This window comes from Camelus ferus, chromosome 18, assembly GCF_009834535.1.
Source record: "Camelus ferus isolate YT-003-E chromosome 18, BCGSAC_Cfer_1.0, whole genome shotgun sequence".
In the NCBI taxonomy this organism is placed as follows: domain Eukaryota; kingdom Metazoa; phylum Chordata; class Mammalia; order Artiodactyla; family Camelidae; genus Camelus; species Camelus ferus.
The window spans coordinates 27,432,763-27,447,591 of NC_045713.1; the positions used below are offsets into that span (position 1 = coordinate 27,432,763).

General features: G+C 44.3%; 1 protein-coding gene across 2 annotated transcripts in view; it reads right to left on the reverse strand.

Annotated features, from left to right (window-relative positions):
* The window catches only part of SHISA9 (shisa family member 9), a 263,802-nt gene that overhangs the window by 20,092 nt on the left and 228,881 nt on the right, over positions 1 to 14,829 (reverse strand). For both annotated transcript variants that reach the window (XM_032460766.1, XM_032460765.1), the window contains exon 3: positions 4,972 to 5,127. In XM_032460766.1, coding sequence (XP_032316657.1) covers positions 4,972 to 5,127 — 156 coding nt within the window. The remainder of the gene's footprint in view (positions 1 to 4,971; positions 5,128 to 14,829) is intronic.

Sequence of the window (14,829 nt, forward strand, 5' to 3'; positions counted from 1 at the left end):
TTTGAGAGTGAGTTCAATGATACTAGCTCCCTTTCTTCCATAACTTAAAAAACAAACAAACAAACAAAAAACTAGCAGTGGCGGAAGGGCTTATGTATCATGTAGCCTTTTCACATGTGATTCCTCCAGAAAGAGTGAAAAAGGAATTCTTGCCGCGTCGAAGTGCATTGCTGCCGTGGTGGTAAAAGGCACTGTTGGAAAATGGAACACGGTGCTAGCAAAAACAGTCTGTCCACTGTCAAACAGCAACAGAGCAAAGATTTTCTTATTAAAATTTTGAACTACAAACAAAGGCACCGTAGCATTTTATCAGTAATACTGGTGCCTCCTCTCTTGATCTCCCTGGGCAGCATAAGTTGCGCTGAAGCATCTGAAGGGCACATGGTCAGGAACCTTAGGCAGCCAAGGATTTAAACTCTCAGATACCTGGAGGGAAAAAACCTCTCGACGTGAGGCCAATAGAAGTTAAAGCCAATGTGCAAGTGATTTTTCCTTTACAATGCTCATCAGGAATTAATAAAATAAAAAAAAGTGGTCTTTTGCCAGCTCTGGAAGCAGGAGTCACCCATCTCTGAACCATCAGATGACCCTTAGGGATATCTTCACCACTGTCTTGGAAACATTTACCGGAGAGGAGCCATAACGTGGGTTCTCACATTGTAACCACCCATCACACCAGTGGCTCAGGCCAGAGGATGTGTGTGCTTAACTGGATTTTCAGGTTATAGTTCGGCTGAGTCTAGAACAAGACACACATCTCAACTTTCCTTAGTAGAAAATATTTCTAAAATGTTTAACCCCACATTTCTGACTTTAGTAAGAAGCATTAGTTGAGTAAAACCGAACCTTTCTTTGATGGATTTTAGGAGTCGTAGGTCTGGGCACATGGGCCTTCTTTGTCCAGGCTATTGATGGGGAGAGTGAAGAGGTTTGGGCTGTCTCTCTGCCGGCCCTAAGCACAGCTCAGAGAAGTCATTTGTTGTCTGCTTGCTTGTTTGTTTCATCAGATCCCTAAAATGAGTTAGCCTTCGTGCACGTCTTCCCCATCAAACTGGAGTGAAGGATATGGACACAACTCTGTATTTCCTTCAAAATGAAATCTACCAATTGCATGTAAATCACGGGACCGGTGTGTTTGGAGATTCGAGGAAAAAATATGACCAGCAAACGACTCTGCCTGGAGACTCTCATATGTGGCAGGATGGACGGAAGGCTGACTCTGCACCGAGTTAAGCATGTTCCCTGCACTACATCGCTGAATCTTCCCAAGAAACCGTTGTTGTGTGTTTTTATTATCTCCATTGTACACATGGGGAAACTGAGACCTGAGGCGGTTAAGTAATTTCTGCAATAAACATGTGAAACAAATCTTGAACTCAGTCCTGACCCACTGCTGAGGCTGTGCTACAGTCTAGCATCCTGCTAGTCCCCTCCTGCTCCTGGCCTGATGTGAGCAGCGCCTGTCACGTGGTATTATCGTTCACCTGGTTTTGCCCATATGTATGGGGGGGGGGCTTATTGAGTTCCCTTCAAAGTGATAGGAGCTGGGGATACACTGATGAATGAGACAGACTTGGTTCATGCCTCGGGGGACCTTACAGTCAAGGGACGCCAGATTAAATGTTTGGAGAATGAATGAATGAACTGAACAAAAAATGATCCAACTCCATCACTCCTTCTTGTACAGAGGACCACGTGGTTTTAGCTCCTTACATTTCCCTAGTGCGTGTTAATCTTTTACCAACAACTGGGCAGTGAACTCCTTGGGAACAGAGGTCATTCTGTAGCCACATGCTATATGTGACCAGATGTTCCCAAATCCCTAAATTATAGAGAGAGAAGAGTTCTCTTTAGACATGAATGAGTAGGATTTCCACAAGCAAACAATAATAAATAAAATAAAATAAGATAAAGCAAAATTAAATAAAATTAAATTAAAAATAAGATAGACATGAAGGCTTTTGGGGGGCAGAATTTTTCTTAAGAACAACCAGTTCCCACCCATTTCTCCCCAGAGTTGGTAGTGAATGAATGGGACATACTTAATGGCCCACAAGCATTCTAATAACAAGGATGAGTAGAATTATTCAATTTTCTAATTTGTAAAATTAAAATGGAGCTTGGAAGCTATAGAATTCAGCTTCGTCATTTTTCACACGAAGCAGCTTAGATCAGAGGGTTGTGGTGACCGGCTCAAAGCCACCGGATGTTCTGAATATTAGAGCCTCCAAGAGAAATTTATTTTTCAGAAGAGCTTGTGAACTTGGCAGTTAACCCTGAAGGTTGTCCAAGCCTCCGCTTATTTGCTGAACTGAGAGTTTCAGAAAATGAGTCTGGTTCTCAGAGACCGCCGTGCTTTCAACAGCAGACCACTTTTTAAACAGCTTCTCTCCTGGGTGGTAATGATTTTGATAATGAAATGCATTTCCTCATTCACACCATGGTCACATTGTATCTTAATAAAGAACCCTTGAAAGAATGTTTATTATGGGATTTGCATGTCATTTGGGCAGGCAGACTCTGGACTCCTGGGTAGCCCTTTGGGTCAGGCAGTCGCTCAGCCTGCCCCTCTCGGGACCTCTACTTGCTAGAGATTCACAGGACCATCCGTGACTCAGATAAAGCTTGTGAACTCTTGTCACAGTCAGAAAAGAAGGACAGAGAAGAGGAGCACACGGTCCATATCCAGGATTGGGGTGGGTCCCCCAAGTGAGATCCCTCAGAGTTTTTAGAAGATACAAGGATGCTCCCTTCCAACTAAGCTATTCTTTGATTCTTGTCGAAGACAAACTCATTCATTCATTCAACAAACATTTAAGGAGTTTCTGCGTTGTAGAAGAAAGAGTTACTCAAAGTCAAAGAAACTTTCAGACTTCAAATTTAATTCCAAAGGCATGGCAGACCTTTGCTATACAAAGGAGCCTTGTGTAAATAGGGAACTCTGTTGGAATATCAATTTATGATTTATCCAAAGAGCTACTGGGTGTTGAGGGGGAATGAGACACCAAGCGTACGTTGAAGACATGAGTTGTTTTTGGTAATGTGACCAGTTCCAAAAAAAAAAAAAAAAAAAAAAAGATGTCTGGGTGGATTCTTTTTCTGTTTGTTTTTTTGTTTGGGGTCGGGGAGGTAATTAGGTTTGTTTATTTACTTATTTATTTAAATGGAGGTACTGGGGATTGAACCCAGGACTTTGTGCTTGCTAGGCATGCCCTCTACCACTGAGCTATACCCTCCCTCCTGGGGTAGATTCTTTTTATGCCCAAAGAATCAAATGTAAGGGCAGATGCTAATTATCACCCAAATGCAAGGCTGAGAGAGGGAGGCAGGTTACCAAATCATGCATGAAGGCTTCCGAAGTTACATCCACACAGATACCCTAACTCTTTCTCTCCTAGGCAGCGGCCCTCATCCCTTCCTAGTAATGTCTGCGTCTCTTTGAACATGCTCAGGATGGATATGCTATAGAAACAGGCAATACGGAATAGAGGAAATCTGTCATGGGGTGTAGATGATGGTTGAGTTGGATGTAAAAATTCAACATGAAAAATGGGGGGCAGGTGTGTAAGATCTTACGAAGCTTGGGATTTAGGAAGCACATAATACATAAACACCCTTCAACCTTTTTCCAAATGATCCCATTTGGAAGTCCTAGGAGATGGGGGAACATGAATTGCTAAAGATAGACTTCTGGTTCTCACGCTAAGCTTCAACTATGTGCCTGGCCCTCTGCCGGGCACCAGTATGCTTGTTCTATGAATCTGAAGTGCATAGACCATGGTTACTACAGCAGCCTAGACACGTGATTGTGTCTGTGCTTTGGTTTCTGTCCTCAGTTGGTAACGTAGTTAAGATTTCATACTGGAATTGATTAGCAAGTGTCTCCTATCCCAGGTCCAAGGAGGAGCTTGGCAGTGGGGGAAGGAAATAGGATGAGAAGCTGGTAATAAAAGAAGCACAGGGTCCGTGGGTCTTCTGCCTGCCCCAGAGCTTGACTTTGTTGTGGCTGTGGCTTCCATCCCACAGAACGCAGCCAGGAGGAATCTGTTCAGGAGCCTAGGTCACGTCAGGGTCGCTGTCACACTCCCTCATGTACGAATTGGGGGCGACGGACTGAACCCTCCCGGGGCTGGGGGTGGGGGTGGGGGTGGTCAGCAACAGGAGCACAGGCTTTGGAGTGAAAAACACGAGTCCAAGTCTCAGTTCAAGTCGCCCAGAGGCTGCTTGATTTGGGGCAAGTTAAACTAGCCTCTTCGAGTCTCAGCTTTCCGAATCTGAAAACTGGACAATATTGATGCCTTCCTCTTTGGATCGCTGTGACAAAATGAGACAGTGTCTATAAAAGGACCAACACAACGTCTCACACTCGATAAGAACTCAGGTAACAGTAGCTCTCCAGGCTGCCGCCCCAGGAACTATCTACATCTGGATGAGCAGAAGCTGCCAGGATAGGAACGTGCAGGCTTACCGACTTCTCAGGGAGCGGATGGATGGTGGGAATGCTGAGTGTCACCCACGAAAGGGCAGGGGGTTTGGGAACCAGGTGTCCTGAGTCCTACGTCTAGGTTCTGGGAGGATTCACTCGGACAGATGGTCAATGACAGAGGGGCTGAGGTATCAGTGGGACCAGGTGAGTATCCATGGTCTCTTCCTTGGGAAACAGCCCCCACAGGTGTCCTTCCCCCTCACCCCACCCCACACAGCAAAGGAGGATTAGATCTGGGGCTGAGAGAAAGCAGCTGAGGGGTTCTGGTCACTAGTGAACTGTGTCCCAAACAGAGAGGCCCAGATTATATGAGAGACAGAGAAATTTTGAAAGGTAGACAGATAGATGATGGGTGGATAGATAGATAGACAGACAGACAGATGAGAGAGACCAGAAAGATAGAAAAAGGAGTAGAAAAGGAGGCAAGGAAGCTTAGAAGGAACAGAGAAGTTCTGGGGAGAGAGGAGAAACAGAACAGCCCTTACCGACCGCCTTCAAGGAGGCGTACTTGTTGAGCTCTTTGCCGGGCGGCTGCTGTTCGTAGGGGTTGGAGATCTGGCCCAGGCTCGGGTAGGAATGTGGATGGCCCATCTGCTGGAGCGAAGGGGAGGTGGGCACTGCGTTGTTTGCCTGGGCGGTGTCTGGAAGCGAAGAGAACAGAGGGAAATGGTCACATACGGGCAGGACCTGCTACCCACCCTGCCCACGGCCACATCCCTCGAGACCCAAAGTCCCCACCCTTTGGGGACCCGAGAGGGGGGAGCGGCAGAGGATGTGCAGGTTCACCAGCGACAACCCCCTGTACAGGCTTCGCTGGAAGCAGCCGAGGACGGATGGGTAAAGAGCAAAGGATGAGCTTAAAACGTTCCCATCTCCCCACCAAATTAACACAAGGTCCTATCGCTGCAGGGCTATGTCTGTTATCAAAACAATGTACGTGTGAAAGGATGAGCAGCTTCAGTAACAGCCAAGGAAATGCAAGTCAGGACAGCAAGAAGCCACTCCTCTGCCGAGAGCTGGGCAAAAATGGAAAGGTTTGAAGGACACCAATCTGGCAAAGATGTTGGAAACAGAGTGGTCTCAAAAATGCATCGTGGCCAGGCGATTTGCTATATTTGCAGAAAGAAATCTGGCAGTGTGTATTGAAATATAAAGTGCACGTGTATGTTGACCAGATAACACCACTTCTGAAGGACTGAGCCTTCAGAAATGGAAGTAGCAGCATGTGAGCTTATTTCCTCAGAGATGTTCTTTGCACCACTGTTGGGAACGTGAAAAATAAAAACCACCCTAGTGTATATAAATATTATTCTGGCATTTATAATATCTCTCGTTGGCCACCTGCACTCTGAACTCCTACCAAAATAGGAATTCTTAGATGATTGTACATCCCTATTATGTACATGATATAGACATACATGTAATGGGATATCATTCAGCTGTTAGAAAACAATGACTTAAAAATCAGTTAACTAATCCCACTCCTGGGCATATTATATTCAGGAAAAAACTCAAATTCAAAAGGTACATGCACCCCAATGTTCACAGCAGCACTATTTACAATAGCCAAGACTTGGAAGCAACCTAAATGTCCATCAACAGATAAGTAGATAAAGATGTGGTGTATATATATATACACACACATATACATACAATGGAATATTGCCCAGCTATAAAAAAGAATGAAGTGATGCCATTTGCAGCAACATGGATGGACCTAGATTTTATCATACTAAGTGAAGTAAGTCAGACTGAGAAAGACAAATATCATATGGTATCACTTATATGTGGAATCTAAAAAAATGAGACAAATAAGCTTTTGTAAATACGAAACAGGAATAGACTCATAGATACAGAGAACAAACTTATGATTACCAAAGAAGGTGGGGAGGAACAAATTAGGAGTTTGGGATTAGCAGACACAGACTGCTATATATAAAATAGATAAACAACAAGGTCCTACTGTAGAGCACAGGGAATTATATTCAATATCTTGTAATAACCTCTAATGAAAAAGAATATGAAAAAGAATACATATGTGTATAACTGAATCATTATGCTGTACACCAGAAACGAACATGACATTATAAATCAACTATACTTTGGTTAAAAAAAAAGAAAAGGGTAAAATTGAAAAAAAAAATCAGTTAGCTATACATGTCAAACTAAAGAATTTTCTTAAGGTTTGTATTGTTAAAGGGAAAAAGCAAATGTCAAAGTAATGCAAATAATATAGCATTTGGTTTAAAGAAAGGAAAATCTATGCCTATTTTTGTGTGCTGTGGTTTGCAAAGACTGAACGAAATACATAAAGATACACAAACTGAATATTGGCTACTTAGAGGGAATGAGATTCATGGGAAGAGAAGTTCAGGAAGATTTCTCCAAGGAAATATACGCCGAGCTGAGATCTGAGATCTAGACGCTGGTTAAGGGCGGTGGATGGTGGAATGTGCGGGGGAGGGTGCCGCAGGCAGAGGAAACAGCAGGGGCAAAAGCCTCGAGTGGGAAGGAACGCTGCATCCTCACAAACAGAAAGATCCCCCCCCACGCCCCGCCCCCAGTCTCTAACCAGAGTGTGAGGAAGGTGGGACAAAGTGGGCCTGGAGAGGCCGGCAGGACCCAGTAGAACTTGGTGAGCGTGTCTGTCTTCACCCTGAGAGCAATGAGATGGACGGACCAGAGGCAAGAGTGAGGTGGGAGTCAGGGAGTCCAGGTGAGATCATTATGGTCCAGCTTCCGGCAGGAAACCAGGGTTCTCTCTAGCCTCATGAAGCGTGTCTGGAGAGCCAGATTAATGTGGCAGCAGTTGCTGGTGGTGCCCTGGAAGATCCCCCTCCCCCAGCATGTTTACGCATTTCCCAGCTGCTGTGTTGGCTGCTAACAGCTCACAGCTGCCCCTAATGTCCAGAAAATTGTTCTCAGTTGACGGGGAGCCACCATCCTGGCTTAGTCTGCTTGACGCACCTCACCCTCCACACCAGGGGAGGGCAGCACCCAGTGCCCAGCTGACACCGAGATGCACAGCCCAGCCCCTGGCCTCACAGGTGGGGATAACTCGATGGAGCAGTGGGCGCCCCAGAGCTCCCCTGGGCTGGGATAAGTTTAGAGCAGCGGTCAGCAAACTCATTCTGTAAAAAGCTGGACTGTAAATAGTTTAGGCTTTGCGGCTGGAGCAGTCTCTTTGGCAACTACTCGACACGGCCCTTGTAGCAAGAAAGCAAACATAGACATTATGTAAACAAGTAGGTGTGGCTGTGTGCCAATAAAACTTTATTTACAAAGACAGCTGGCAACTGAATTTGGTCCGAGGGCCATAGCTTGACAACCCCTGGGGTAGACTTTATCTGAAACTGAGACTGCCCCCAACCTTGTATGGCTCTTTTATCTTTCCTATTTTGTTTCCCTCACAACCTTTAGAGGTGTGTGTGGGTGGATGGGTGACTGAATGTGTGTATTTTACTGAAGAGCCCTCCCTCAGAGTTTCACACACCTGAGCCCCTCTCGCCGGCACGGCATCTAGACAATTCAACCCATGGCATGTATGGAATAAGCTTGGCTTTAGAAACCAATATACTCCAGTGGAAAGAAGCCGGGACACCACAGCTGAGACACAGAGATAAGGAGAGTATTTTTATCACTGCACATGCATGGACCATCACACCAGCCTAACTGGCTCATGGGAATATCGCCAAACATAAGCCAAGTCACACAGCCTCTGGCCAGCATCTGAGGAGGCAGACGTGTCCTTCCGCCGTGATAGCCTTTTGGCTGGGATTTAGCTGGGGTGGAAGAGTCCTCAGATTAGTGAACTGTTGGTGGAAATGTTGTCTCATATAAATGCAGCTCTCCCTGTAGCCTGGACCCCAAGATCCTCTGACATCTTCCTCTCCGGATCAGCTGGTCCGTCTGCTTCCATTGGGCAACATGTTTTGTGCCCAAATGCTCATGCAGAAGGAATAACTTCTCATTGTTTGCTGCTCTCTGGGTTTTTTCCCCCGTTACATGCATGTGCATGTGTGTGCGCGTGTGAGCGTGCATAGGCAGCTGCTATTTTTGTGTATTTAGAACCACCACCTCTTCTGGCACACTGCTCCAGCCCCATCTGAGTCACGTGGTGAGCTGCTAGTCACAGTAACTCTCTTGGTTTGGGTTTTCCCAGAAGAATTCACGAAGTACAAGCCTATTTTGGGGTGATGTCTGGACATACTGCAGAAAAGGGGTGAGGGGCAAGACAGGGAAGAGAGAGGAGCCAATAAAGAGTGCCGTGCCAAGCAAGGGCAACTGTGGTGAGCCAGAATTTAATCCCGCTCTGGAATTCTGGCGAATGGTGTTGAGCACACGTCTCAGAATTGCATCACCCCTCGGGCAAGTGAGCCCCCGAGTGTATGCCAGCTCCCATCAGTCACCGTTCGAGGGCTGGTTCTGGAAGACAGTAATTCCTCAGCACTTGTAACCCACCATGTTTGTGGACGGAGGGAGCTCTGGTGGCAGAGAACTCTTACTGAGGGATGTAAGAAAGAGCTGGCAGTGGGAAATCAGGCCAGTAACTCACCGCTATGGCCACAGAGTGAGCACATGAATCAAAAGAGACCAGTCACAACCACTCCAACTCACAGTGAATCGGGCCAGAAGCGAGCATGTGATCTAGGCTGGGCCAATCAGAGTTCTTGCCTGAAGTTTTTCTATTTGGAAGCCTTGGAATCAAGAAGCCAGGAGGCCAGGAATTCAAGTGAGTTTGAATCTACCACATGGAGAAAATCGTTCTTCATTGTGGAAACATAAGGACAAATGGAAGAGAAAGCAAAGGAGACGGGAAGCCTCTTTCTAAATAAGCTAGTGTGCTTTGGGGTAACTGTCACGTGCAACGGAGAGTTCTGACTGATGCAACTGTGGTCCGGATCCCCTCTGGGAAGCTGACACTGGCTTCCCATGGGGCCCGCAGAGTGCATCAAGGCTGAACGGGCACTGGCCTTGGGTTTTCTGCAGAGCTTCAGCAGATTTTCAAAGAGCAAATTGTCTCAATAGCACATAAAGAGTGCCCAAAGACATTCAGAAGTTAATTAACTAACATTCTAATGTTTTGTTGTTGTTTTTTTGTTTTTTCTCTGTAAATAGATCCCAAACACTAGCCAGTCTAGTTAAAGAGCGGACACCACCCAAACCCAGGATCCGGTGTGAGCCCTCACTGCCATCTCTTTGTGCCCATAGTCCCAGGTCCCACCCTCTGTGTTCAGACCCTGCTTCCAGTCCAGCCAGGGGAAATGCTGAACACTTCATTAAGGAAAAAAAATGTGTAGAGATGTTCCTTACCACTTGGGATAGCCTTTCATATTATTAAACAGAATACTTAATACTCCATTATAAAGCATTTGCTTTTGGACGATTTCTCCCAAATCCTGAGCTCACTCAGGGGAAGCAAGCAGTTACTTAATGGAAGTGGGTCTGACCGAGATAGCCCACCAAAGTGACCCCTCACAGAAGAAGACCAGGCTGCCCCAGGGTCACGTTCCCGCTTTCACATTCAGAACAGCAGGCAGCAAATTTCTGGCAGTTTTAGATAGCCATTTTGTGCTAGCTTCCAGGCATTGCTTATTCAGAAATATTGAAATCCCGTCTCAGGGCAGCAATCAAGAATTATTACACAGACATTGGTGATGGGGGATTTTAAATGCTATTTTCACTTTACAGAACGGGAAGATGGGCCAGGCCTGGCGACCTAGTTTCTTGGTGAGTTTTCCACACATATATCCAAGTATAGAGGACAAACTAAAGAGTAGATGGGCGGTAAGCTCAGGTTGGCATCCAAGAAAAACAGAACAATAGGGTTTGTGAAGAGAGAGGAGTGGGTGAGATCTGGGTTATTATCTGCAAATCCTGTCCTTGTCAATTGAGAGAAGAAACACAAAGAGAGGTAGGTAAATATTTGACTATATGTATATATGTAGTATGTGTATATGTCTACACATGTGTTTGCATTTATATATGCAATATATAATTATATATTGTTTTATCTATTATGTAATACATATTTATATGTGCTTGTACATATAAATACATTTGTATTTTATATATTTATATATAAATATATATACACTGCAAAAGAAATTACATATAAATATACGTAATTTATATATAAATGATATAATGCATATATAATTAATTTACTTAAATTTATATACTCTCTCTCTATATATATATACATATAGATAATTATAATTATAATCTATCTACTCCCTATCTATCTACCTATCTATCTATCTCTATAAAATTTCTTTTGCATAGACACAACCGTAGAGGGAATCCAGTGGGTCCAGCAATGTCTTGCTCCCATCAGTATGGTTTCTATTCTAGACACGCCTCAGCCCCAGAGATATCTGACCCATCTCACCTCTGTAGGAAGGTACTTCCTACCCAGTGTCACCAAAGAAACTTTCCCTGCCTCATTATAATTTTGTAACTCATTCTGACCCTTAGAAATAGCTAACAAGGACTTGCTGTTCTGGGATGCTGCGTTCCATCAAGACCCTCAATCTGTAAACAAGAAGTTGATTACGACACCATGCTCTCCTTCCTAGGCCAGAAAAGGGGCCTCGTGGATGTGACACACATTTTCAAGGAAAGTTAAGGTACACTTACTCTAAATGGAAGTATCTGGCAGACTTACACCAAGGATAACTGCCATGTAAGTACCATTACTATGTACTAAATGGAGGTGAAATGAATGCAGTCCTCATAGGGTCAATTAAGGCAAAAATGCTCAGTTATAAACACTCTGGTGACGATTGATGCTCTAGTTTTCTCAGTGCAAAAGAGACGACTATCAGAAACTAGGCTGTTTGGCTCATCTTGGAGGAAAGGCAACAACAGTAAGTTCTTCACGGAACATCACGAGGAAGAATAGCACAGAAGGGCACATGATGGCCAAACAGTGTTGTTTTGTGGAGCATATACTACGTGCCAGTCACCTGGTAATGAAGTATTCACGCACTACCTCCTTAAATCATTGTATCACTCCTACGAAGTAACGATATAAGGATGACAATCTTTTTAAATAATTTTTTTTTATTGTAGAACAATTTTAGATTTATAGAAATACTGCAAAGACAGCACAGAGAGTTCCCACGTAGCCCAGAGCCAGTTTATCCTATTAGTAATATCCTATTACGAGGGTACACTTGTTACAATTAATGAACCAATACTGATATATTACTATTAGGTAAAATCCACACTTTATTCAGGTTTCCTTAGCTTTTGCTTAATGTCCTTTTTCTGTTCCAGAATCTCATCCAGGTAGCACTTTAAATTTAATCATCATGTTTCTTTGGATGTCTCTTGCAAAGAGAATCTCAGAAGAAGCAAAAAGTTTCTCAGACTTCACTTATTTTTTGATGACTTTGTCCGTTTTGAGGAGCCTTGGTCAGGTATTTTGTAGAATGTCCCTCGTTTGGAATTTGTCTGATGTTTTTGTTTTTCCCCCATGACTAGACTGGAGTTATGAGGTTGGGTTTGGGGGAGGACAACCTGACAAATAAGGTGACATTCTCATCAGACCATCTCAAGGACGCGTTCTGCGATGATGTCGCTGTTGATAGTAACCTTCCTCACTGCCTGCGGCAGTGTTTATCAAGTCTCTCCACTATAAAGTTACTCTGTTTTTCCCTCTTTCCGTACCATACTCCTTGGAAGGAAGTCACTGTATACAACCCACACCTGAGGAGTGGGGAGCTATGTTATGCTCCACCTCTGTGAGAACAGACTATCTACATAAATTATTTGGAATTCTTCATGGGAGTTCTGTCTCTTCTTCCCCCTTTAACTGTTTATCCAATCATTTGATGCATATATCAGTGTGGACACGTGGATATGTACTTTATACTCTGGATTATAATCCAGCACTATGTAATTTGGTTCTTTGTTCAAATTTTCCCAGGTTTGGCCATTGAAGCTCTTTCGGTCGGCTCTTACGTTCCCCCCAGACCCACCCACCACCTTTTGTTTTTTGAGAACTTCCTTACTTTCTGCCAATCCCAGATGCTCTAAGTTCACATTGTTTATTTCCTGTCCCATCCCCGTATCAGCCATTTTTTCAAGGACCCTGGTTCTTTGTCTTGGAGAATAGTATTAGAAACCAAAATCTGGGTGCTAAGTGTGCTCAGGGCTTCTGGTCCCTCTCAGCTGACAGGAAATATGTGTGTACACCAACTCGTACATATATACACAGCTGCAAATATTTATATATGTAACCATCTGTATCTGTATTAAAGCTAAACCTGAATTCACCTCCAACTCTAATCCATGGGTCATTCCATCCCCTCTCCCTGTGCTCACTTGTAACCTCTCACCCCAACAATGAGATGCCTGGCTCCCATCCTCCACCATCAATATACTTAGTTGTTTAATTCCAGTACACATGTCTAGCGGTATCAGAATTGTTAACCCCACAGCCCTGTGGGAAAACAACTGTATCCACTAGACTACAGGTCTTCAGGACAATGTAGTTTTCAAATTATTAACGTGCTTTTCTGTTTTGTCTTCCTGAGTATGTGAGTTTTGTACTACATGGTCCATGGCATCCATATATCTGGGTAAGGCTAAGAAATTAGGATTTGTTGAAGAAGGAACACAAAGAAAAATGATAATGAGGATACTGATTAATAAGAAAGAAGGTGAAGACACACTTATATGCATACTAAACAGGTGGCATTAGGTGCCAAGCACTATTCCATATACAAACTAATGTATCATTCCAAGAATCCCTGTGAGATACTATCAACTCCATCTTGCACAGAGACGTTTCGTAATTTACCCAAAGCTACACCGCTTGTAAGCGGCAGAGATGCGCTTTGGCCAGGCAGCCCGCCCCTAGAATCTGTGATCCTAGGCACTTCTTTACTGTCTCTAAGGAAGTTAAATGCCAATTTCTGGCATTCACAAAATGACTCTGCAGCCAGACGATAATAAAATTTTAAGCCACGCTATTGACTTTGAAAGGTGGTTTTTACTAAATTCCTTTATCTCTTCTCTTTAGCATCTTAAGGACCAGAGTTGGTTAGCAAGACCACAGAAGTTTTTGGCAAGGGTGGACCAGAGAGGAAAGCAGGTAAGAAGCCCGAGCATTCTTATTCTAGGGAATTGTGGGAATGAAAAGAAAGAAAGAAGAGGGACTAAGATCACGTCACTCAACGTTCCCTCTTTGGTCTTCAGACCCAGATGAAGGAGGAGAATAATGGATAAAGTTGAGAGAAACGCTGAGGGTAAAGGGATAAAGTGGTATGGTCCAATTACAGGACGGCCTCGCTGACATCCTCGGTGACCCTCATATACCACATGGCCGCAGAGCCAGGATCTTGCCACAGAGCCTTGCACTCTGGGGCAGTGGGCCCACGTAGTGGCGTGGAGTGATTTTCTTTCCACTTTATTCTGTACTTTCTCTCCCAAGAAGATGGCTAGCCAACTCAGACAAAAGTCATATACCCAGAAAGGCCAAATAAAAATTAACCATGTGAAAAATGTACCCCTGTTTCTCTGAGTGTTAACAATTCTAGTTTACAAATAAGGAAACCGAAGCTCAGAGAGGTTGAGGTGCTTGTCCGAAGTCACACAGCATGCTAGTAACCATCATGATTCGATCCCAGGTATGTCTAATGGCAACATTGGTATTTCCTCCAGTAAGCTAGGCTACACTTAGCATGGACCAGGCTCAGCATTGCGCCTCCCCTGTGGAGAGAGACTCTTCTGTCTTGAGTATCTTTGCTTGTAAAATTTCACACTCAAATGAGTAAACTATTGGCCAGATCTATGCCTGTTTGTTTCCTCTTTTATCCAGAGAATAGAACTTACAAGGGCTCCCCTATCCTGAGAATCCCCTACTGCCTTGTGGAACCCACCTGTGCCCTGACCTCTCCAACTTGGCTCATCCTTCTATTCCTCCTTACATATTTGTGTCTACAGTGAGTCAGGCATTGTGCTTGATGGGCAAGTCGTAGCTCTTACACCACTTACTAACTAGAGGAACTCATAACGTTTTTCCAAAGCTTTTTTCACCCTTGAGAAGTACCATATTTTTGCCTGATCCTTGAGGCCATGTTGGTCCTGTCCAGGGTCCTTCTTCATCCCCTCTGCTTCTAACACACTCTCTGTGCCCCATGAGGTAGCCTTCACAGACTCCCCACAGACCATGCCATCCAGACGGCATCCTGGATTCAAATTCTGACTCTTCCATTTCCCAACAGCATCCTTGGGTGTGTCATAAAGCCTTTTGGAGCCTCGGTCTTCTCAACTCTAAAAGAGGACCACAACAGCTTTCTAATGGGTTTGCTATGAGGTAAGAGACCACACAT